A 23,007-nucleotide genomic window follows, 5' to 3' on the forward strand; every position below is an offset into this window, starting at 1 on the left:
ATTTGACTATGATAAGTTTTCTTGCGTGGAGGCGTACATATTAATGAGAGCGAGTGCGTTGCTGGTCAGCCGAGCAACCTTAACAACATGTTGCCGAACCAAATCTTTCACGACCGTTTTGATTCTCCTGAAACCATCCATACATGTATCATCATCCGTGAGAGCAGCACTAACCCATGTCTGAACATCTGACATAACCATCTCAAACTTCCGACTATCTTTATGGTTGATCGAGTCCAACTCTCTTATCGAATCTTGAAGTGAAATCACCGAGTCTCCAATCTCTTCCACACAGTCAGCAACAGCAACTGCTTCCAAACCTGTTAGACCACCTCCATGAGAAACGTTTTTGATGAATTTAGAGGCGGACTTGGCTGAGGTGAGGGTGAGATTAAGGGCGATGATGGCGAGTTTTTGAGGGTTGGAAATGATTTTTGACGCGTAAGGAGATAGAGAGATGTAGCAAAGGGTTTTGTAGAGTGTGAGGTTGCATGAAGTTTTGATGTAATTCAAGTTGGTTTGATTTAAATGTCTTGATATAGATGATGATGGTGGTGGTGATGATGATGATGGTGATGATGATGATGATGATGATGATGATGGTGATGATGATGATTGTGGTGGTGATGCTGGTGCTAATGATGGTGATGGTAATGATGATGGTGATAATAGTGGTGATCGTGATGATGATGGTGATGATGATGATGATGGTGATGGTGATGGTGATGGTGATGGTGTTAATGATGATGATGATGATGTGATGAAGAGAAGAATGGCTATGGAGAAAAGAAGGATTTGGGGTTGAGATAAGAGTTTCATCTTTATTTTGTGCTTTCTTTTTTTGGATCGTCGATTTCCTTTTTTTAAAGAGAAATGGCTAAGGTGAACTAATATGCATGTGCGTGTTTATGTATATATACAGAACATGTGATATAAAAAGAAACTTGTGAAAAGAAAATTAGTTGAGTCTATTAATATCTAATAACTTATTTGATTGGAGCTGAGGTTTTTTGGTGGGAAGGCTTACCAATTATCTGGCTCAAATGGTTTAACGTATTATGGATTTGTCACATATACTATCAAATATCTTATTTTATTCATAAACGACGAAAAAAAGAGTTCGATTTTTCTTATCTTAAAAACCAAAGAGTATGGATTCCCATATTCCCAAAGTATGGAAGAAAATGTTAATTGATTATAAATAATCTATAAATTAATAAATAAATGGTTGTTAAATATATTTTTTTTCTCACATTGATTTTAATATTTGTGTCATATGTTTTATGAATTTGCGTGAAATAATTAAAGTAGTGAATTATTTAATTTAAAATTCTATTAGGAACTTTAATATAGTCCATCCATACTCATTAGTTTTCCTTTATTTGCTTCTTTACAATTAAGAAAAGACATATTGAGATATTGCTTCTTTACAATACTCATTAGTTATCTTATATTGCTTCTTTATTAGCTGTAATAATTAGTTATTTGATTTTCATAGGTTTTTTAAAAGAAGCTTGACATTTTAGAAATTTTGTTTTCCTAAACCTGTATTTGTATGAATTAATTAGTCCAACTATACAGTTTGGTCCAGCGATATAATTCCCAGTTTATTGAAGCTCATATATATCACCAATAAATCAAAGCTTTGAAATTAAATAAATGAGTGGCCACCGTAGTTATTCGCTTCTAATGATCATATAATGAATACTCTAGATTCTTAAAATTTATTCGGAAACGTGTTAGACCTAATTTTTATTAATATGGAACTTTTTTTATTTTTGAAGAACAATTTTGAGATTACAAATTTAGACTATAGAGTTATTAGTTCATAAGTGATTTCTCATTGTTGATACGTTTTTAATATTTATTTCTCTAATGGAATTGAATTTTTTTTTTATTGTACAAATAGCGTTAATAATGCATGTATTTTTCATCATATTTTTCCGCTTATAAAATTATGAAGAGACTAGGTTTCGCAAAAATTTATGTAAAACATCTATACATTTTTTAATGCTTTTCCAGTTACATTTTGTTTTGACATAGTACTACGGTTTCGAAAACGTATTAGTATGATCATTTTCACATATACGTACGTACGTAGTGTTGACGACTTGACGTGTTGTATTTAGAATTTTGATTTTTAGATCGATATTGTTAAGCATAAGCAAATGAAGCCATTGCTCTCATTCATAACAATTTTTGGTATCCCATGCTTCTTATAGCAATTATTTTACCTACTAGACTTGTTTGTCTCAAAGAAGTAAAGATATTATGTGACCACTCTTTCTTTTTCTGATAGACGCTATTCAAATGTAATGGTCATTTGAATGCTTATCTCATATTTTTGCCATTGCATGCATTTACTACTTGCCCTTGACTGCATGCTTTGAACTAGCTACGTCACTTGCATATATCCGAGATGAATAAATAAAAAACCATTATCTCGAAAAAAATAACGTGTTAGAGTTCTATATCAGAAATGGGAAAGAGTTAGACTAGTATACAAAACACATAGCCTCTTTACTCATTGTCAAACTGGTTTTAGTTAGAAATCTATAATTATTCTCTTATTTAATTATTGTTACGGTTTTAGTTGTAACGATTTTAGTTGGTAATTCGCATAATTAGTATCAAAACTAAATGATTAATTATGATATTTTGTTATTTTTAAATTAATTTTTGTTTTGCTAATTAGCGATTTAACTATTTCATTCTGTTAAGCTATTCCACAATGTCATCAATCAAAGCCCGTTTGTGATAAAAGTGTTGCTTGCGCAGCTGCACGCATGTTACAATCACCTGTTACAAATACAAGGAGTCTATATATTGTTGATTATTCTTATAATAGACGCCAAATTAGAATCACAAGTGCACAGTCATATTCATAATAATGAATCTGTTACATTCGTTTCCATAATGAGTTAGATGTTTCGTAGACGTAATTAACGATGGCCAAAATATTTTTTTCCCTGTAACCGATGGCCAAAAAAGTTAACATCATAAATCGCTATTGCAAGCATACTTTTCTATTGGTAAAAGGTATACGAAATCTTATGATCATATTAGTCTAATATGATCATAAGATTCCGTTGTATAGGTTTAACCAAATCCCAAGTTACAGCTTAAATACTTAAAATTCCTTTTATAATCTTTTTATTTTGCATTGTGAATTTATCAGATGGATTTGTACACACAAGAATTGATCAAACACCGTAACAAACTTGATTTTATTGCCTTTCGAAACTTACACTATAAAATTCATAAAACGTATTAATGTTTGAACTATACTTTGATCCATGTGAGGATCCAAATTCTAAACAGCATATCGTATTATCAAATATGAAATCATATAATTCCAATAACCCAAAACTAATCAACTAAAAACTTGGCATCATCGTCTCAGGTTATAGTAGGACAATATCGTTCCTATCTTTTAGGTTTGCTTTTCGCGTTAGCTTTTGAACATGATCTCTAGATATATCTTTGGTCGGCACTTGGCCGTCACATACTCAATCTTAATGAAACAAAAGCTAAAACGAATCTCCTTTTTCTTTTTCCAAAAGATAAAGAGAGCATTTGATCCCTTATCATAGTAAAAACTTTTACATTTGTATGTTTTATATGATCAATCTCCCCAATTTTAAACCCACTATAACTTTTGAGTATAATTAGAATAACTATACATGCTGTTGTTACTTTCATCTGTATATAAATATCCTTTAGCAGTTTCGCATGCAGATTAAGATAATATTTTTAAGAATTTATTATGCCTTTTACAAAAGTCTTGGTGATATTTGGACTTTCAACTATTTTATATTCTTTATTATGAACTAATTTTAACCTAAAGAAAAGTTCTATTAAATATTAAATGGAATATATATAAACTATAAAAAAGTTCGTTTCGTACAATATTTTTATTTTGTAAACTTAAAATAAATTTTTATGAATAAAATGATGATGAAATGAGCTACTAACGGAGTAGCTAGTAAATAGTGCGAAATGGTAGATTATGGTACATATATCACAAAGAAAATGTAATGTTTGACTAATTAATTTTTTTTAATATATGCAATCTTGACGAATGTTGTAGATGATCAAAAACTTGATATCACAATTTGTATTTAACCAAAAAGGAAATGAAATTACTTATATCCCGATCTACGATCGCCCATTGGCATATGCTAGTTTCGATCGATTCATGAAATCATCGGTTGCGGCTAACAACAAAATCTAGACGAACTCAGTTTTAGTCATAATTATATCTCACAACATAAATAGCCCATGCAGGCCCATTGAGAGTTTGAGACCTGGCTAATGGCTACATTAGCGTGGTATATAAAAATGAACGTGAGGAACTTCACTCTTTTTTTGTTTTTAATAAAATTTTAAGATTATTAGGAACAAAATGTAGAATAATAGTTCAAGTAAATGGTAACGTCTACTTTGTTGACAAAAAAAAAAAAAAAATGGTACCGTCTTTTTCGAAAGCATTAGAATATGTATCGTCTTTTATGTATGTCAAATGCTGTTTCCCCTTCGTCTTATATTTTGCGTCTTTCAAACCGTCAATTACGGGAACAAAAGTTCGTATTTGATTTATTTTAATTTCGCATATCACAAAATTTGGTAGTTGTCGTTGAAAAATCTTGTCCTGTCCTTATGGGTCGACGTTGGTCATTGTCGAGCACATGAACAAAAATTTTAAGAATAGTTCGCTACAAGACAGACACTAATAAGACTAATCACTGTTAATTATTTTGTTATAAAAAATAACCGATTCAATTAAAATTTAGAAATTTATTGGGAGAGAAATTTTTTTGAGAGGGTCATTTTCTTTATAAAAAAAAATCATAAAACGAAAAGAGTACTAGCTATCTAATAATATTGTCGAGTCAATGATACATTTTTGAATTGAAAATGTTGGGTGAGTAGTTTCAACTATGTGTCATCATATATTACAGTTCATGTGACAACTATACAGCTGTTAGTGTTAAGATGTGTATCATTGGCTTGTTTTTTAAAAAGAGTTTATATCATAATTATTTGATTTCAATATTATTTAATTAAGGTTGTTTTCAAATTATTATGTACTAGTAGTATTTAATACGTTAATTTTGTCCTGAATCACTAGAAACAAATCAAGACTTTTGTCTCTGGACAAATCTTGTCTCCCAACGTTCTCCCCTATTTTTGTATTATTATTTCTGTTTACTCGTTACATAAGAAAAAAGGACTTTTGCTTACACAAAAAAAGGACTAAAAATATGTCAAATATATATAAGTAGAATACATGTTAAATGAACTTATTATAAATTACTACTAGAAGATAAATAAATCATCTGAACCGTTCTTAATAATTACAATAAGATTTACATAACAAATTTGAAATTTTAATTGTGTACTATTAAAAAGTTCAGAAGAAGTGGACTCATTTAACGACACCCTTACCAATGTCTACACGTAGCAAAATAAAATTCCAAAAACTGCATTTAATACGGTTCAGTAATATCTTTACGCACAAGTTAGCATATGCCAACATGAAGTATATCTAATAATATGATTATTGTATATCTATAATTTACACCCAAAAAAAGACGTACAATTATATAATCTTTTATCTTAAAATAAAATATTATACAGAACACAACAAAGATTGTTACACAATCTCTAGTTTTCTTTTCCGACCGACAAAAAAAAAGGAGATTACAATTTATACAACTTTGAAGTTTAGTTTCAAACTTTCACATACAAACCAAAATTTTCACATTTTAAGAAACAAAAACTCCACTTAGGGAAGCTTCACACTTCGTTTCTCTGCAAACTGATTAACCAAAGCGAGAGCATTGCTAGTGACCTGAGCCACGTGAACCACCTTAAACCGAATCAGCCTCTTCAATTTGCCTCCCATGGCACGATCCGAGAATCCATCTAGACACGTCGTCTCGTCAGTCAAAGCGGCACTGACCCATGTCTGAACATTGCTCATTTTCCACATGAAGTCCTCACTAGCCACAGCATGGCCAGCTCGACCCAGTTCTTTAACCGATTGAGCTAACCGGTCCACGCTATTGCCTAGCACTTCGATGCAATCTTTGATTGCTAAATATTCTCTACGTTTAAATCTTGGTGTCCTATATATACAGAAGAAGAAAATGTTAGGGAAGAACTTTTGTAAACTCTTACACTCCGGTATGGGCTGCAACCAGAGAGTACCGATCTAGTTTTAAGCCTTGTGTGTAGTTGAAAAAGTAAAATAAAATGTTAGAAAAAGCGTACTCTTTAGTTAGTTTGGCGACGAAGATAGAAACGGATTTGGCTCGAGCTAAGCTGATGGTGAGAGCGGTTTGGGCGAGATCTTGGTCGTTGTTGTGGCGGATCTTGGTGGCGTAAGCAGAGAGTGTATGTACGCATAGTGATGGATATCGGGTGGTTTGGCATGAAGACACAATGAACCGGTCTGGTTCCGACCCGCTTGGGTTTGCGGATGAAGATTGGAGTATGGTTATTGATAGAAGTAGAACTAGAAAGATTGTATTTTTAGGATCCATGATGTTTTTTTTTTCTTTGTAGCTTTTGTTTCTTTGGTCGTTTTTTTCTTGTCTAATGAAGAGGAAGTGTACACAATGGTGCTGTTTATATAAGGTTTTAATTTAGGTCAAAGTGTAGACTCTGTTTTTGCATATAAATCTTTTTTTTTAGGCAAACATAGAAATCTTTTTATATACTATAATAGATTGAAAGCTCATCAATCACTTTGGTTAAAATCTCACTGACAAAATCTAGCTCTATATATATGGTGATCCTTTAAAAAAAAGTAATTACATGTGTTAATGTGCAGAGTATAGTTTCAAGATGAGTCATCCGTCGATCAACACATATCCACATGCCATAAGTTAAATTGACAATAGTTTAGAGTTTATTTCTAAATTGCAATTGCAACTTTTCTAGTATTTAATTAATTACTTTTTCCCCCCAATGCATTATTGTGTTCATTTGAGATGCTTATCCAGATCATAATGGATATATACGACAATGGTCTCATGCGTACGTATTATTGTGGTTACTATTTTTTTTTTTGTTACTATTACTAGTTAGTTTTACGTTAACGGATGAGCGTTGATCCGAATAATCAGGGAAGTTGAATAAGATATTTACCTAAAACTTAAGTACTGATTTATCTCTGGTCAACATGAACAGTACTATGTTACTATCATTTTTTTGACTGCCATCATGAAATGAAAACTCATTAGAAATGACAATTCCTTCGATAGAACAAATATGTGAATGATGGCTATGTAAATGAGTAAAATAGTAACGAAATCGTACATTCTCAATACTATTTGAATTATATTTTCTTTTGTTTAAGATGCTAATTAGATTAATAATTAATTTCAAATATAGTTTTTTTAATTAGTACTTACTAAATAAGATTATTGAATGTTGTGTTAAAATAAAAATTATTAAATCCTTCTTCATAAAACATAGGAATGCTTCTTAGTTTTGCTAATAAAATGCTTCTTAGTTTTATGGTTCCAGCTTCCCTCTAGCCTTCCTATTTATAAGAATGGGACCATAAAAGTAATCATATATAACTTAAAAACCCAATAATATTAAAAATTAGAAATTAGTTTACGACATATTCATTGTAAACTACTCATTTAAAACATTTCAGTTTACAAAAATTACTCATATATAACTTAAAAACCCAATAATATTAAAAATTAGAAATTAACTTACAAATTGCTACAAACACCAGATAATGTTAAATTTGGTATAAATTCATTTTTTGCTAAACGCATATAACAAAGGACAATCCGAAATAAAACCGAACCAAGTAGAAAAAAACAAAAATAACGAAGATGGAGCATTTTGACATATGCACCCAAACATCAAATAAAACGAAGTGAAGAAATACATACATATATATATCCATGATAAATATGTGCAGTACGTTATTGAACTCATCTACATCAGTTTCATATGAGTCTGCGCTTGTAAAAACAATTACATTATGGTTGACTTAACAAAAAATAAACACTCACGTGAATCTACTCGTAAACGCCGATAAAAAGAAAACGAATCTAGTCCAAAACCGTACGTCGGTAACCATACACGTATGATTCTTTATTTCTTGAGTCATATTGATTCCACTATATTTTAAGTTTATATAGTCTTTACTCTTTAGTCTTTACTCACACAAAAGATAACCAAAAAACATATGAATGATAATAATTAGGATAATTATGTCACAGTGGAAAATAAATACTTAAAAATCGAAGATAACCACGAAGGGCCATGCTTGGAAGTTGGAACCAATAGTTATCAATTTCATAATCATAAATGTCACCTCCTATTTTTTTTTTTTTCTTATTTAGTAGTATTTACTTATTCTGCTCTTTGTAGGTTCCCATCATCCCATGCATACTTGTTCATGCCTTTTTTTATTTCTACAGCATAACTTTATAAAGGATTGTTTATTTCATTTATGACGAATAAAAGAGATTTGATCGTTACAGCCAACTTTGGTCCCATACTAAACAGACATGCAATGAATGAAGAAAAAGCTTACTAAAGTCTATTTCTAGACTTAGTAAAGATGTTTTACAGTATTGCATTATGGTGATCTACATATCTCTAGCAAAACTATATTTTTATCGTAGTGCTATTTGTCATAGGTTATAGATTTCCATTAAACTTATCATGGCTTGGAAGATCTGACGTGACCAGGAATCAGATAAGGAGGAAGATGTCGAAGATCGAGGGGAAGGGGAAATCCCAAGAAGAAGAGAACCGAGACAAATTCCAATGAAACCAGGGTGGAAAAGACCGGTAAGAGATTGGTTGAAATGTAATATAGGAATCTCTTGGTCGGTTAGAAATCGGTTGTTGGGTTGTGCGTGGGTCCTTAGGGATCATGATGGAAGGGTCTTGTTGCATAGTAGAAGAGTTATGGCAGAGGTCAAGGATAAACAAGAAGCTCAGCTCGAAGGACTATTGTGGGCTATGGAAAGTATGAGAAGCCACATGATAGAGAATGTGGTTTTTGGTTTGCAGGATCAGCTTTTGGTAAAGGTGGTGACAAAGCCTGCTTTATGGCCTTCATTTCGATATCAATCAAATGAGGTGTGGAGACTGAGGGGAAGTTTCAAGGATAGTAAATTCTTTTTGGAAAACTCATTTTTAAACAGAGGAGCTCTTATGATAGCACAGAGTATCACTCAAGATTGTAGACTCCAATCGTATGTGGCGATGGAGTATCACAAGTGGTTGAGGTATTTATTTGCTGAAGACACAAGACTATCCTCTGATTGAACTTAATTTTTTAATGGCTGGAGTAGAATTAGCCATTTTTTTGGTATAGGTAGAAATAGAGTTTTAACTCTGTCTGTTTGTAGAAGCAGAGAGGATTTCGGGTTGAGTTGCAGGTAAAGACTGGTCTTAAGGCGTAGATGCTTTTGTAAAAAGGAAGATGTAACCTATATTATCAATATAAAACCAGTTGACAAAAAAAGGAAGATCTGACGTGACCTTAGACATCATTCGCAAAAAAACAGATACACCTTACTCAACAAAACAAATATATAAATACATTTTACCCGATCATAGGAAACATTCAAAAGCTTAAGAAATCTTTCGAAGACTCGTATGATACTACTACACTGTCAAGTACTTTAGAACCGAAGAACGTATCTTCTCCATGTAATCTCCTGCTTCTTTCTGCAATTAAAAAAAAACATTTGAATTTATACCACTTTAAAAAGCTTTAATCTGGTAGTAATAAAGAACTCAATTTTATGGTTTGGTTCGGGTTACTTGGGGTTCGGGTTTTGGAAAACGGGTCTGAACAAGAACCGAAATTATATGTTTATTCAAAACCGAAACCAAATCGTTCAAACCTAACCGAAACTTTGGTTTATAAGTTTGAATGTACAAATCCGGGTTTAGTTCAGTTTCAGTTTGGTTAATTCAACATACAAACTTCTCTAGCATCTACTAGGCTAATATGAAATTGGTTTAACTTTCGGGTTGATAAATTTTGGTTCGATTTATATGCCCACCTCTAATCAATTCTGTGAGAGATTTTCGGTTCGGTTTTCAATCAATCATTCAGACCAGAACAATTTTCTTTTGTCAAATCAACAAGTAACCGGGACTAACCTGGTCTCCTCTGTATGCATTGGCTATGTTTTCGTCAAGAAGTGTCAACAAAGATCTGTTGATTTCGTTTTTCTCCACCATATCCAACAACTGTACACACACAAAAACAAAGAAGAATCAAAACAATGTCTCGAAATCATCTCCTTAAGCTTAAAAGTGGTTATGAGTTTATGGTTAAGGTCACATACTGTTGTTTTTATATCGGTCGAGGTTAAGATCTTGGTCAAGCTATTTGTAGCCGTCATAAGCTCCTTTTGCATCTTGTCATAAGCCTCTGCAAGAGTAACAACATAACAAGATTAGTAATCAAAAGCCGTAATATCACCAAGTCAATGAGTCATTTAATTAATCATGGACGCAAAAGAAGGCGACGCAGACCTATTCCTTCTTCCAAAGCTTTTTGAAGTGTTTCAAGCTCAACTAATCTGTCTTCAATATCCTACATGATTTTGCCCACACACACACAAGAACAAAAACAGATCGTTAAGTGGCCGACTCCAGCTTACCGATTAAAATGTTGCTTCAGGTCTTACCGCAGTCTTTGTAACAGCAAACCGAATTTGCCCAATTTCAAGTCGAATCTGGGCAAAAAATTCGTCGTTTAACCTGTAATATTACAGTAACCATAAGCTCATTTATGTCTTCTAACTTATAATAAACAGTGCAACATACCAAACTCTAGTGATGTCTCCAATCCCCTAAATAATATATATCACCCAAGTTTCAATATTTCAACGAAAACGGATTCACTTAAGAAACTAAAAGCAACAGAACATCTTCACAGAGGCAATCCATCAAACACTTAGTGTGCAACAATCAAATTTCACAAACCTTCCTCGAAGCCTAGCGATCTCGTACTCAATCTCCTGAGCTTCAGTATCAAGAAAGTACTCAATCAACTCCGCTGCAGTATCTGGTACAACTCTAGACTAACAAAACCCAAAAACAACCCCAAATCAATGAACAATCAAAACCATAAATCAGTATAATTGCAACAAATAAAAAAATAAAAAAGATCTCTTTTTTTTTTGTGGGTACTTGTCTAAGAGCTTGACGACGCTCTTTCTCCTCACGAAGTTGTTTCTGAAAAGCTTCTCTCGCTTCTGAATCTCTCTCTAGACGACGCTTAAACTCAAGACGAGCTATATGACCAGTTTGTGCTGGACCTAACACACCTTTCGGATCCTTCCTTTCGAATCAATCAATCAATCAAACAAAAACAAAAAAAAATCAATTTTTCATGAAATCAATCTCCAAAAAAAAAAAAAAAATCAAATCTTTTACCCATTCGCATGAGATTTTGCTCCTCCGTGAATTAAACTTCGGAATTGTACGGACGGTGGTTGCGGCCGCGGCGGCGATTCCGAACGAAAGCGTAGCCATTAGATTATTTTCTTTGGGAGTGAGCTCTCTCTCTCTCTCTCTCTCTCTCTCTCTGCTCTTCTTGCTTAGCTTATGTTATTATCTCTTTAGCTTTCTCTTATCTGTTTTGATGGCGGGACTATTTGTGGCCGCTGAATTTTACAAGTGCTTAGACACGTTTTATCAGATCTTAACCGTTGAAATGTTTTGATCTTACGATCTTAATCCGTCCACGCGTCTGATATTTCGAGGTCGTGCATAGGGGCCCAATTAACCAAAACATTGTAAGGCCTTTCCGTAGCCCATATTAATTAGTATTCACGGATTTAAGAATGTTGAATAAAATAACAAATACAGAACCAGTCCGACAGAACTAGAATGAGCTGGTTTAACCATATGGTTAGATGAGATCTAGACTTTTATAGATTATGTTTTGTTTTGAACAACAATTGTTAAATTATTCTTTGCAAGCATATCAGGTTGACCTAGTCGTACTAGCTACAAGAAAATTTAACAAATATTTTACTGATTTTTGGTAACTAGTAGAATACATATATTAGCATATAGTATATAGGCTATTAGGCTATTAGGCTATATATAAATTGAAGAAAATTTTGGCAATAAAAATGAGACGTGACTGACTCATCCTAGAATCTAGAGATTTTTGATAAGATGACAATTAAGTGTAAACATCATTTTCAATAAGATTTATTGCATTACCTAAAAAAAAGTCTTCAATCTTCTCGTTAAAGTATTGTATTATCAAGAAAAAGAAACGACAGTCATTTGTTGAATTATTATTGTATTAAAGTAAAGTAAAATGCGAAAGGGTCCCTTAAGCAAAGTTTATAAATATTTGTAACCAAAAACAAAAGCAAAACCAAAACTCACAAGTAACCCCCAAAAGACAAAAAAAAAAAAAGCTGAGAGAGAGAGAGAGAGAGGGATAAAAGAAGAAATGATGAAGGTGATGATGATATTTGCGGCGGCGATGACGGTGATGGCTTTGGTTTCGGTTCCGACTGTAGAAGCACAGACTGAGTGTGTGAGCAAGCTAGTCCCTTGCTTCAACTTCTTGAACGTAACAACGAAGCCGTCCAAGGTTTGTTGCGACTCGATCAAAGAAGCTGTGGAGAAAGAACTTAGCTGTCTCTGTACCATCTATACCACTCCTGGTTTGCTCGCTAATTTCAATGTCAGTACTGATCAAGCTCTTGGTCTCAGCAACCGTTGCGATGTCAAAACTAATCTCTCCGCTTGTAACGGTAAGCAATTCTAATTTTCTCAGATCTCCTACTGTTTTTAGTCAACAACATGCATTATGCTGGCTTAGATCCGAGTGGTGAAATAGTAACACATCACTATAGCATAAACCACTAGGGTACATGTATAGTTTTCTCTGAATTTTATGAAATGGATCTGTGGATTCTGATTAATATGATTAGGTAATTTCAATAGTTTTGACTAGTGTTTTATCTCTTTTTGTAAATCTTTCTCGTTTGAGATTTACAATTTGATAATCATTGTTTTGTTTAATATTCTCAGCTAAAGGAGCTCCATCGCCAAAAGCTTCTTTACCTCCTCCAGGTATGAACAAAACTTTTCACCTACTCCTTACAATTACTTTTCTTATATTTTCTTATTTGAAATTAAAATTCCAAGTAGCTTTTGATCGACTTGATTGTGTATTAATTGAATTATTCGATTGTGATTTGTTTGGAGTTTATTAACCAAATCAAATGTTGATTAGTCAAGTCATACAATTCAATTGATTTTAATTTTCCCAGATTTCTCTGTTTTTTGTTTAAAAAAACATTTTAAAAAAACATAAACAAGAGTGTGAATGCCAGCTTTTACTCGTGTCTCGAATATTTGACTTGTATAATCAGACAAAACAAAACCACTAAAAACATGTCAGACTAAATTTTATATTTATCTGTAATATTTTTTTTAAGTAATAATTTGTATAATTGATGATTTGTCTTATGTGGATTTCTAATTTTTCAGCTGGAAATAATAATACCAAGAATGACGCCGGAGCCGGAAACAAGCTCGCCGGTTATGGAGTAGTCACCACCGTGGTTTTGTCTTTGATCTCATCCATCTTCTTCTGAAATCTTTAAACCGGATTTACCCAGTTTTCAGATTGTTTAACCCGGTTTATTATTTCTCAATAATTCTCGTGATTTGTTTGCTTTTGGTTTAACGTATTTAATGATAATATATAAAAGTATTTTTGGTTCACGTGTTATGTATTATTATCTGATTCATCATTGAGTCCCATGTTCGTATATTTACCGGACTCTATTATTTGTATTTTGCATATTCGTATATGAATATGATTTGTGAGTTTTACAAACTGGGTTTGTTGTATATGCGTAATCTACAATATTGGATTTAATTCATCTACTGAGAGTGGATTCATATAACATGAAAAGTGAAAATGAAAACAAAATAAAAATAAACTTTGTTGGTTTTTAAAGGTCACAATCCTCATTTTGGTCAGTTTTACATAAAAGAACAGAGAGAGCACAAAGTTTAGATGAAGCGAGTAACAACAGCATGTATAGCATCAGCGAGTTGAGGAACTGTGTTCGAACTTAGACTTGCCATGCTTATCCTCCTGCAAATACAAAATTTTCATTTTGAAGCTAAGTTTTATTTTCATGAAAATACACAAATAAATAACTTTTAATTTATGATAGAAGTGAATGGCCTAAACAACGGTCTTAAATGCTTCAAGACATTCCCACCAAGACTAGAGGACAAAACTAATACTTTTTCAAGCATTTACAAAGAACATAGATGGAAAAAGAATAATCTTCTTTGAAAATTTGAAAAACAAATGAGCAAAATATTCCTTTCCAAAGTTGCAAAACAAATAAGTCAAATGTCAATATTTCATTTAAATTCCGTTCATACGTTCATCCCTATTATATTTATATGTTTCTTAATTGAAGTTCTACAACTACCAACTAATTTGATAACAAAATGACACTTCTATTTAGTACTAAGTGAAATGAATGACAATAGGCGTAAATGTATCTACTTGTTCCTAATAATCCTCTTTAAGTCTTACTAGCACTGTAATCCTTTGAAAAGACTACATATTTGATAATTGATAGTTCTCTTACCCATCATAAGTCATGTAAATGTGATATTCGTTGGCCATCAAGCGAACTTGCTCCTCATTCAATCCGGTAAAAGTAAACATTCCAATATGCTTAATAATGTGACTCCAATCGCCAGGTGTACCTGAGCAAAACTTATGAATGATTCAAATCTGAGAGAAGACTAACAAAAACAAAAAAAAAAGTGAAGGGACAAAAATACATTAAACCAAACCTCTAGCTTGTATGGCTTCATATAACTGTTGACGCATGCTAATTATGCGGTCAGCCATTCCTTTCAGCTCAATGGTCCAGTCGTTGTACATATCACTGCCAAAAAGTATGTACAGAAACTTTCAACACAATCAAAATCTATTATGCATGATTCCGTACAAGTAAACGAAGCCCAAACAATGTTAATATGTAGTTCAACTCATCAAGAATGATTCTAACTCCTTCGTATATGCATATATAATCATTACCTGTTTTTAAGAATTGTGGTAACAATGGATGCTCCATGGATAGGTGGGCAGAGATACATTGACCTCACGATGAGTATAACTTGGCTTTCAACTTTCCTAGCCACATCTTCTGATTCGCATACCTTCACATTTATTAGACCACAAGGATTATATGGCCTGCCCTTGTTTCAAACTCAGTATCTATGTTTGGGTGTAAAAAAAAAAAACAATAGACACATTTTTCTAATATCTAACATTCTTCAAAAAAAAAATTGATTACTTTTCTTTTGACGATGAAACTGAAAATTTTAGTTTCTTACAATGTTAAGAGCGCCAATACGCTCACTATAGAGACCCATATTTTTGGCATAACTTTGAGCTATCAAACATTCACCTCCATCAGCAAGAAACATACGAACCGCTTGTGCATCTGAGTCAAGGTTACCACTAGCAAAGCCCTGAAAAGTTTAGAGAGAGAAAAAAATGAATCATGTTACGTTTTTTTTTTAACCTCGGATTAAGATGAGAAAATAACACTTCTTAAGAAAAAAATCACAACTAGCACAACAAACATATGACTTTACCTGATATGCACAATCAAAGAAGGGTAACAAGCCTTTAGATCTCACTATTTGCCTAATATGTTCCCATTGTTCGAATGTTGGGTCAACTCCTGTGGGGTTATGTCCACAAGCTTGCAAGACCACTATCGCTCCAGGCGGTGTAGTGCCAAGATCCTCAAGCAAGCCTGTTTGAAATCAAGTCTTCCCTTAGAGCAATGATTTTTTTTTTTTTGAATAAAAGCAATGCTTGGTATACACTTAACATATTATCATGAAAGAATTGGTGAAAGTTTGGTGTGAGTGGGTCAATCAAAATGGGAGCAAACATAACTAATTAGATAAAATGTAACAATGATGAATGTTAAAAAGGTAAAAAAAAAAAACAGAGAGTTTAAGGACAGAATTTTAAAGACAACCTTTGAAGTCGAGTCCTCGGCTTTTCCGATCATAGTAACGGAAATGCTTTACAGATAAATCCCCGAAACTGAAAATACCGAGATGATTTCCCCAAGTTGGTATGGGAAGAAACACTGTACGCTGTGAGAAACATAAGAAAAACAATCATCCAAAAAGGAACAAGTTCCACAATGTGTCCTCACTAATACGTAGCAGTATGTATGTAGCAAATTTTAATATGACTTTTTCAATTTCTCTTACAAGCCATCGACATAATTGAACAAATAGTGAAATTATTTACTTCTTTGTTATTGTTTGCTAGAAACTCAGCTCCAACTCTCAAAGAACCAGTACCAGACAAACACTGGACTGTGACAACTCTATTCTCTTGCAAAGCAAGACTGCCCAAAACAAAACAAAACAAAAGAAGACAACATTTCTAGTAAGTGGAATGCAAATTTAATAACATAACTTATAAAAAGACGAGAGAAAATAGCAGTGAAGATATTACCTATCATCACCTAAGATGAGCTTGGCACTTAATTTATTAAAATCAGGAAGTCCAGTAAGGGGAGGATAATCCTTGTTCTTAGACCTTGAGGTAAAATCAGGAAAATCAAAAAATCATAGGCTGAGTTTGTGTTTCCATTTCGGTTTCTTATTTTTTTAATGAAAAAAAAAAGTATTTAGGATGTCCAAAATTTTTGAGGATTTTTGATATAAACAAAAGTTGCTTTAAACTAACAAAAAATTATTAACTTACAGGTCCTTGGCTAATTGTTGCTCTGCTCTTCTCACAACATCAAGAACAAAAGGCTTTCCTTCCTTCAGAAAAAAAAAAAAAAATCTAATTAAAACATGAGCTAATAGAATGGCTGATTAACATGATCATATATTTTATAAGATTGATTACCTCAGTCCGATAGGAACCTAAACCCAAATTCAACTTAACCGGACTAGGATCATCTCTACAACCAAAAATAACCTGTTTCCAGAATCATACAATGTATGTATAAGAAAAAAGATAAACATAAAAACAGAACACTTGATCTACATTTTGTTGAAATAACAAAAAAAAAAAAGAGATATGTGTAATTAATTAATGAAGAGCCTTGGAGTACACTGAGAATGGGATCTTCGGGAGCAGGAAGGACGGTTGACAAGATGGAATTCATGTGGAACGATTGAAATCGGTTGAAATGGGTTTGACGAAAGCAAAAAGAGAAACAATTTGAACAAAGTGTTGAGAAGTTAAAGATATAACATGGACATTTGTATCAAAAGAAGGTCATAAGAATCATTATGTTCACCAACCAAATTGATGACGGTTTTAATAATAACCTCATTTTTTTTCTTTGGTTTAAAATTTCCAAAATTACACGCAATATAGCCCTTTTTTTTTGGTGAAACACGCAATATAAGTTATACTATATCAAATCGAAATCCTCGTCACGATGAAGACTTCAAATCCACATTTAAAATTAAAAAAACTAAAATATACTACATACAAGAGTATAAACGTTGAAATTTTTGGATATGGTCCTCTCTCCTGCTCCATGAATTTGCTACGCAAGAAAGCGTCCGTCGATTTATTTTCACAGTGTATTGATTATTAATCAATTTTTTTTGGTCTATTGATTAATGGGACATTGTACCACAATAATAAATAAATGACATTAAACATTGCGACAAAGAGTTAAATATTACCACAATGATATATAAATATTAGTTGAAATTATAAACAAAATTTCGTTAAAAATTTATCATTGTTTATCAATGGAAAAACGGCTAATTCCCCTCTAAACTTAGTTGCTTTATCGTATTCATACACAGATTTTTGTAGTGTGCCTAAAACTACATGAGCTTAACTAAAATTTGAATTTTCCATATGAACTATCAAAATCAAGCTAAAACCATCAAATCGAGTAACGGTGTTACTGTTCCATTAATATATGATGATTGGATGCCACACTGGACCCTTAAACGATGTCGTTTTATTGTTTTAAGAAAAAAAAATCAAATTTGTTCAAAATAGGCAGTTGAACCCCCGACCTCTAATACTCACGACCAACCATAAAACCAGCTAAACTACTGTAACTTTTCGTTAAATATGAAATGGATAAAAAATATATCTAAGACAACACAGAAATTATAAAAGAAAAGGAAAGCATTTTCTCTGCTTTTGTTTTCTCTTCTCCGATAACATTGCGACTGTGACTGTTGATTTTTCATGGATTGGATCAAGAATTGAGATTTTTTTTGTTAGTTTAGATCAAAATTGATTAAAATCATGTATAAAATCCGATCCTTAATAGCTGAACTTGATTTTATAAAAAAAAAATTGTAACTGAAATTGAATTGGGTGATAAATATCTCAGCTCTTGACATCTTAATTTGAAATTAACCTCTGCAGTTGATATATGACATCCTAATTTGAAATTAAGAAAACTTAATAGTCATAAATATCACAATTGTTGAAGACGCGGCGAAAGAAGTGCGTAGAAACAAGAAAACGAAGATCGTGGGGGGGGGGAGAAGAAAGGATAAGCTTTTATTTTTCTTAGTTTTTTAACTTGCATCGTATAAGTATATATACGTTTGTAATTGTACTATTTGTTACTATAGTTCAGCTGCTAAATCGCCTGCTCACGTGCGTTAGAGTTCTATGGTTCGATCTTTCAGTTTTTGAAATTTATTTTACTTCAGTTTTTTTCTTAAAACAATAAAACAATGTCGTTTAAGGGTACAAAGTGGCATCCAGTCATCATCTATTAACGGAACAGTAACACCGTTACTCGATTTGATGATTTTGGCTTGATTTCGATAGTTCATGTGGAAAATTCAAATTTTAGTTAAGTTCATGTAGTTTTAAACACACTCCAAAGATCTGTGTATAAATACGATAAAACAATTAATTTCGGGGGGAATTAGCCGTTTTTCCGTTTACCAACTATAGTTACTATACATTGTCTAACCAAATCCAACTATCACTCGATATTTTCCTAAAACTTTAGTACCTCAAATTACATTGTAGATACTTTGAAGAAAACGGTAATAAACTTCTACAACCGTTGGTTTGATCTGATTAATTTGAAGTATAACACAAATTAATTTAGCAAGTGTAGATGAAATCTTTTTTTCAATGAAACAAAAACCACCAACAATATTATGGGCTTTCTGTAAGAATTATATGTTGAACGTTTTGGTATTATTGCGAAAACGGTAATAAACTTCTACAACGGTTGGTTTGATCTGATCTAAAACTATGTGAGACCGAACCGATCAAGATGAAGCAAACGGTTTACAGACCGGTAAGTCTTTGTCGAAGAAAGGCGCCAGTCCAAGAATCGGATTGGAATCAAAGAAATTGGCCGGTTTTAGCTCGAAGCTAGCTGCAACGGTTGGCATAACCGGATAATCTTCTTGGCAAGGTACATGATGGAACCCTAGTGTGTACCACAAAACTATGTCCTTGTTTTCGATCGGACGGTCCCTGTTTCACCACAAAAGAAAAGATTTCAGAGAAATGTTCCAACCCAAAAACTCTAACCAGAAACGGTGTGAGTGTGACTCAATTGGTTAGTTTCGTACCGGTCTGACCAAACTTGTAGTGTGTCATCACCATGACTCTGGTACATTAGAACTCCTCCGGCATACTGTTCTGACCGGTTATACGGAGTCACCCATATCTGAACCGAGTAAACCAAACATTTGGACGGATTAGGTCATACCGAGTAAACCAAACATTTGGACAGATTAAGTCATAAACCGGGACTTCATCTAATCAGAATCTCACACATAAGAGCAATAGCCTAAAATTAAATACCTGATTATTGGTGAATGCACCTCGAATTTGAGGGGGATCATCGTGATCAAGTAAACTCGCTGCATTACCACCCGGTATGATCCTGTAACCAGCCGGGTTTCCAACCCGAGATTTTCGGTTTGGGTTCACAATGTGGAATTCATATGGGTCATAGAGGCTCAATTTGATCTGAGCATCTTTCTCAGTCTTGGCTATATATTTCTTGACCTTCAAGTAACTCTTCCTCGGTGATTTTCCCGTAGGAACTCTCTTCTTCTCTAGATGAACCTTAACCAAAGAATTATTAGTCGGTCCATCGATGTCCATGTCTAGATGAAACGTTATGAAATGATCATGGACGACTCCAATCACATTTTCAGAGATTAACGGTCCAGCGTCATCCTCTTTATCACCTAAGTCCTCTACATTCTCGTAAGGTGTTCCTTTCACCATTAACATCCCCGAAGCTGCGACCTAACAAACAATAGCATTAACTTATATAAGGAAATTTAAGAATTTCATATAAAAACGAAACAAAATGACAATGTTTTGACATCATACCGTAACGCGGATCAAACCATCAGTCTGAAACTCCCAATCAAAAATATAGTCGTAGTTTCCAACCGAAGTTGCCATTCGAGCGACCAATGTAACTTTTGGCCTTGACTCTCTTACCTGTTTAAATCTTCAATTTAGAAACTAATTCTCATACAAAGTAAAAAGCAAAGCTAAAAGCCTATCAGTAGATTTAACACCCTTAGGTCCAAATACTTACGTCAGCGTCGGAAAATACAATCTCAGTATGCCTCCAACTGATATCGCCTGCATAGCGTTCAAACAAGCATATCATATTAGGTTGAACAATGGCTTTTCCGTCTGGAGAGGCGAAAACGCCGTCTATATAGTAAGCATTTCGAGGGCAATCGTTGAGTGGCACGAGCGGCATGGCTGTGGGTCCTAAACCGAGCTCGCCTGCATCCATGTAACCTTTGTAGTACCATCCTTCCTCCGGGTCCATGTATGGTACGAACAACTCTGATGGGAATCCTTTGTACATCACACTTCTTGGTTCACCTGCATGCCCTCGTCACACAAATAAACATTAAGTGTTGTGTTGTGCGTTCTCTACGTAAATTTAGAAAAATGATATGATAGTGTCATTGTGACATATTGACACAATTTTATGGCATCTAATTTTATTATATACCTGTCTCGGAGTCACGAACCGTGGCCTGAGATATGATCATACCAGCTCGTTGGTCCGCTTTAATATGGAATTGCCAATTAGCCCACTTAACCAGATGTCCATCTTCGACCCTAAAACTTGGACCATCCGGTTGCTCCATCGAAATGGGGTTAATTCGATCCATATGCACCGGTTTATTCTGAATACCAAACCGGTATTCTGTACCGGAGGCTTTGGGAATGGTAATTGGGCCTTTGTCGATGATCTTGATAACCTCCAATTTGTCTATATCGACCATTACATAAAGACCTTCGAGTGGTCTCATGAAATAATTCGTAGTGCCTTGTAACGTGTAACATTGAACTCTTATGACTCTACGTCCTTCTTCTTCCGGTCCAAACCATCCCGCGAACGGCGTGATGCAAACTAAATCGGAAAACTTAACCCCACGTGCTTCGATCGAGCGGTTGAATTCGACGCTCTCCAAAGGAACCTACAATGTTGTTGTTGACAACAGTTATTAAAGCATTTAATAAAAAAAGTGGAAGTGTATCGTATGAGTGAGAGAGTTGTAGACAAAAAGGGTTTTGTACTAAACCGACAAAAAGAAGAGAACAAAACCTGTAACTTTCAGTTAAAAATTAAAAGTGGTCTCTGTATTTAAACTGATCCGATCCTTAACGCACAAACGAAGAAATAAATTAGATATTAAAATAAGTTTAGTATGATTAAAATCGATTCAGTTTTGGTAACCACAAAAATCGAACCTAATTTTTTTTAATATATAACAAAAAATCGAACCTAATCACTGAACTGAAAGAAAGAAATATAAAGAACTGATAAGATAGTGGAGATAGCCAGACAAAATCTATCCCTAGTTTTGTTTGTTACTGTTTATTTTTGTAACACTTTCTACGTGTTGGCCAGGAGGTGAACCGAACCAAACCACTAAGCTAAATCGAAATCTTCTTGTTTCTTTCAAGAAAACGATCGATACCTGCGAAGCAGCGAAGACGTCGTTCAAGGTGAGAATCGGGTACCCTGAAGTCGGGTTAACCAAATCAGAAACGACCCGACCCGAATCAAGATCCACCGTTATCTCATGTGCTTGACCACCCCAATACGCTACGACCGCAGCTCTTCGTGACGGAAGCTTGTTTCCCTTCTTCCACTTGACGACACGTCTCTTCTCCGGCTCATCGAGGGCCATAGAGTGAATCGTGGCCGACCCGGAACCGAAACCCGGATCATAACCCGAGAGTATGGTTCTGACTCTCTCGATTTCTCGCACCGTTAGTGGATCAAGTGGATGACGAGGCTTTTCGGTAGAGTGGTCAACGCGAACCCTAGGATCCGACCGGAGAGTTTTTCCGACTCGGGTACCAAACAAGAAGCCTGAGTCGGGTCTAAAGACCCAAGAGTATGTGGCGAAGATAAGGAGAAACCCAAAGAACAAGAGAGAGAGACGAGCAAAAGATGGTTCACCCATCGTTTGAGTGAGAGCTTCTGACTATTCTCAATACAGTTAGTTATAAAAGCTGAGAGAACAGAAAAATTAGTAATTTAGTCCAATTAAACATGTTAATAAGAAATAAACAATTATTAAGGCTTTTTAACAATTCTACGTTTGATCGCATCTATGAGATATATTACTAATTTATTCTAACCATGCAAATGGTTTAGGCTATTTGTTTTATAAAATGTTGATGTCATTTACAAATGCTAGAAAACTAATTTAAACACACACAGAAAAAAACCTAAATGGTTACGTTTGGTTCGACTATGTGATCGTTTCATTTTTGGTCAGATCAGAACTTCACCAGTATATACACCACACGAACGAAACTATACTCTAAAGCTAGAGTTTGTCAACGTAATTAAATTCTAATTAAGTGTTATATTCATGAGTCTAAGTACGATCGCATCTGTGTGTGATGATGTATAGAGTTTACCAAATTGATATCTT

At 33.8% G+C, this 23,007-nt stretch overlaps 6 protein-coding genes across 7 annotated transcripts; 1 reads left to right on the forward strand and 5 right to left on the reverse strand.

Annotated features, from left to right (window-relative positions):
* LOC104752930 (21 kDa protein-like) lies at positions 7-963 on the reverse strand. The gene has a single exon (XM_010475196.2). It carries the CDS (start codon positions 817-819, stop codon positions 7-9), a length of 813 nt encoding a protein of 270 aa, XP_010473498.1. The 5' UTR covers positions 820-963.
* Positions 5,603-6,613, reverse strand: LOC104752931 (21 kDa protein-like). Its single transcript, XM_010475197.1, has 2 exons — positions 6,277-6,613; positions 5,603-6,131 (listed from the first exon to the last, which is right to left on the reverse strand). The coding sequence occupies exons 1-2, from the start codon at positions 6,546-6,548 to the stop codon at positions 5,789-5,791; spliced, it is 615 nt and encodes a 204-aa protein (XP_010473499.1). The 5' UTR covers positions 6,549-6,613; the 3' UTR covers positions 5,603-5,788.
* Positions 9,454-11,641, reverse strand: LOC104752932. Its single transcript, XM_010475198.1, has 8 exons — positions 11,443-11,641; positions 11,197-11,343; positions 10,990-11,087; positions 10,692-10,764; positions 10,537-10,597; positions 10,347-10,432; positions 10,159-10,248; positions 9,454-9,717 (listed from the first exon to the last, which is right to left on the reverse strand). The coding sequence occupies exons 1-8, from the start codon at positions 11,539-11,541 to the stop codon at positions 9,655-9,657; spliced, it is 717 nt and encodes a 238-aa protein (XP_010473500.1). The 5' UTR covers positions 11,542-11,641; the 3' UTR covers positions 9,454-9,654.
* LOC104752933 (lipid transfer-like protein VAS) lies at positions 12,403-13,764 on the forward strand. 2 transcript variants are annotated; one of them, XM_010475200.2, is made up of 3 exons: positions 12,403-12,785; positions 13,066-13,107; positions 13,531-13,764. In XM_010475200.2, exons 1-3 carry the CDS (start codon positions 12,479-12,481, stop codon positions 13,632-13,634), a joined length of 453 nt encoding a protein of 150 aa, XP_010473502.1. In that variant the 5' UTR covers positions 12,403-12,478; the 3' UTR covers positions 13,635-13,764. The 2 variants fall into 2 exon arrangements, with proteins under 2 accessions (XP_010473502.1, XP_010473501.1); XM_010475199.2 differs by having other exon boundaries at positions 12,406-12,785; positions 13,528-13,764.
* LOC104752934 (aspartate aminotransferase, cytoplasmic isozyme 2-like) lies at positions 13,947-17,326 on the reverse strand. Its single transcript, XM_010475201.2, has 12 exons — positions 17,172-17,326; positions 16,964-17,035; positions 16,814-16,875; positions 16,562-16,645; positions 16,352-16,451; positions 16,071-16,191; positions 15,676-15,839; positions 15,412-15,549; positions 15,113-15,234; positions 14,866-14,960; positions 14,655-14,775; positions 13,947-14,143 (listed from the first exon to the last, which is right to left on the reverse strand). Exons 1-12 carry the CDS (start codon positions 17,223-17,225, stop codon positions 14,059-14,061), a joined length of 1,218 nt encoding a protein of 405 aa, XP_010473503.1. The 5' UTR covers positions 17,226-17,326; the 3' UTR covers positions 13,947-14,058.
* LOC104752935 (primary amine oxidase-like) lies at positions 19,173-22,682 on the reverse strand. Its single transcript, XM_010475202.2, has 7 exons — positions 22,039-22,682; positions 21,063-21,534; positions 20,631-20,929; positions 20,417-20,530; positions 19,877-20,329; positions 19,642-19,739; positions 19,173-19,543 (listed from the first exon to the last, which is right to left on the reverse strand). Exons 1-7 carry the CDS (start codon positions 22,528-22,530, stop codon positions 19,333-19,335), a joined length of 2,139 nt encoding a protein of 712 aa, XP_010473504.1. The 5' UTR covers positions 22,531-22,682; the 3' UTR covers positions 19,173-19,332.

This window comes from Camelina sativa, chromosome 16, assembly GCF_000633955.1.
Source record: "Camelina sativa cultivar DH55 chromosome 16, Cs, whole genome shotgun sequence".
Lineage (NCBI taxonomy): Eukaryota > Viridiplantae > Streptophyta > Magnoliopsida > Brassicales > Brassicaceae > Camelina > Camelina sativa.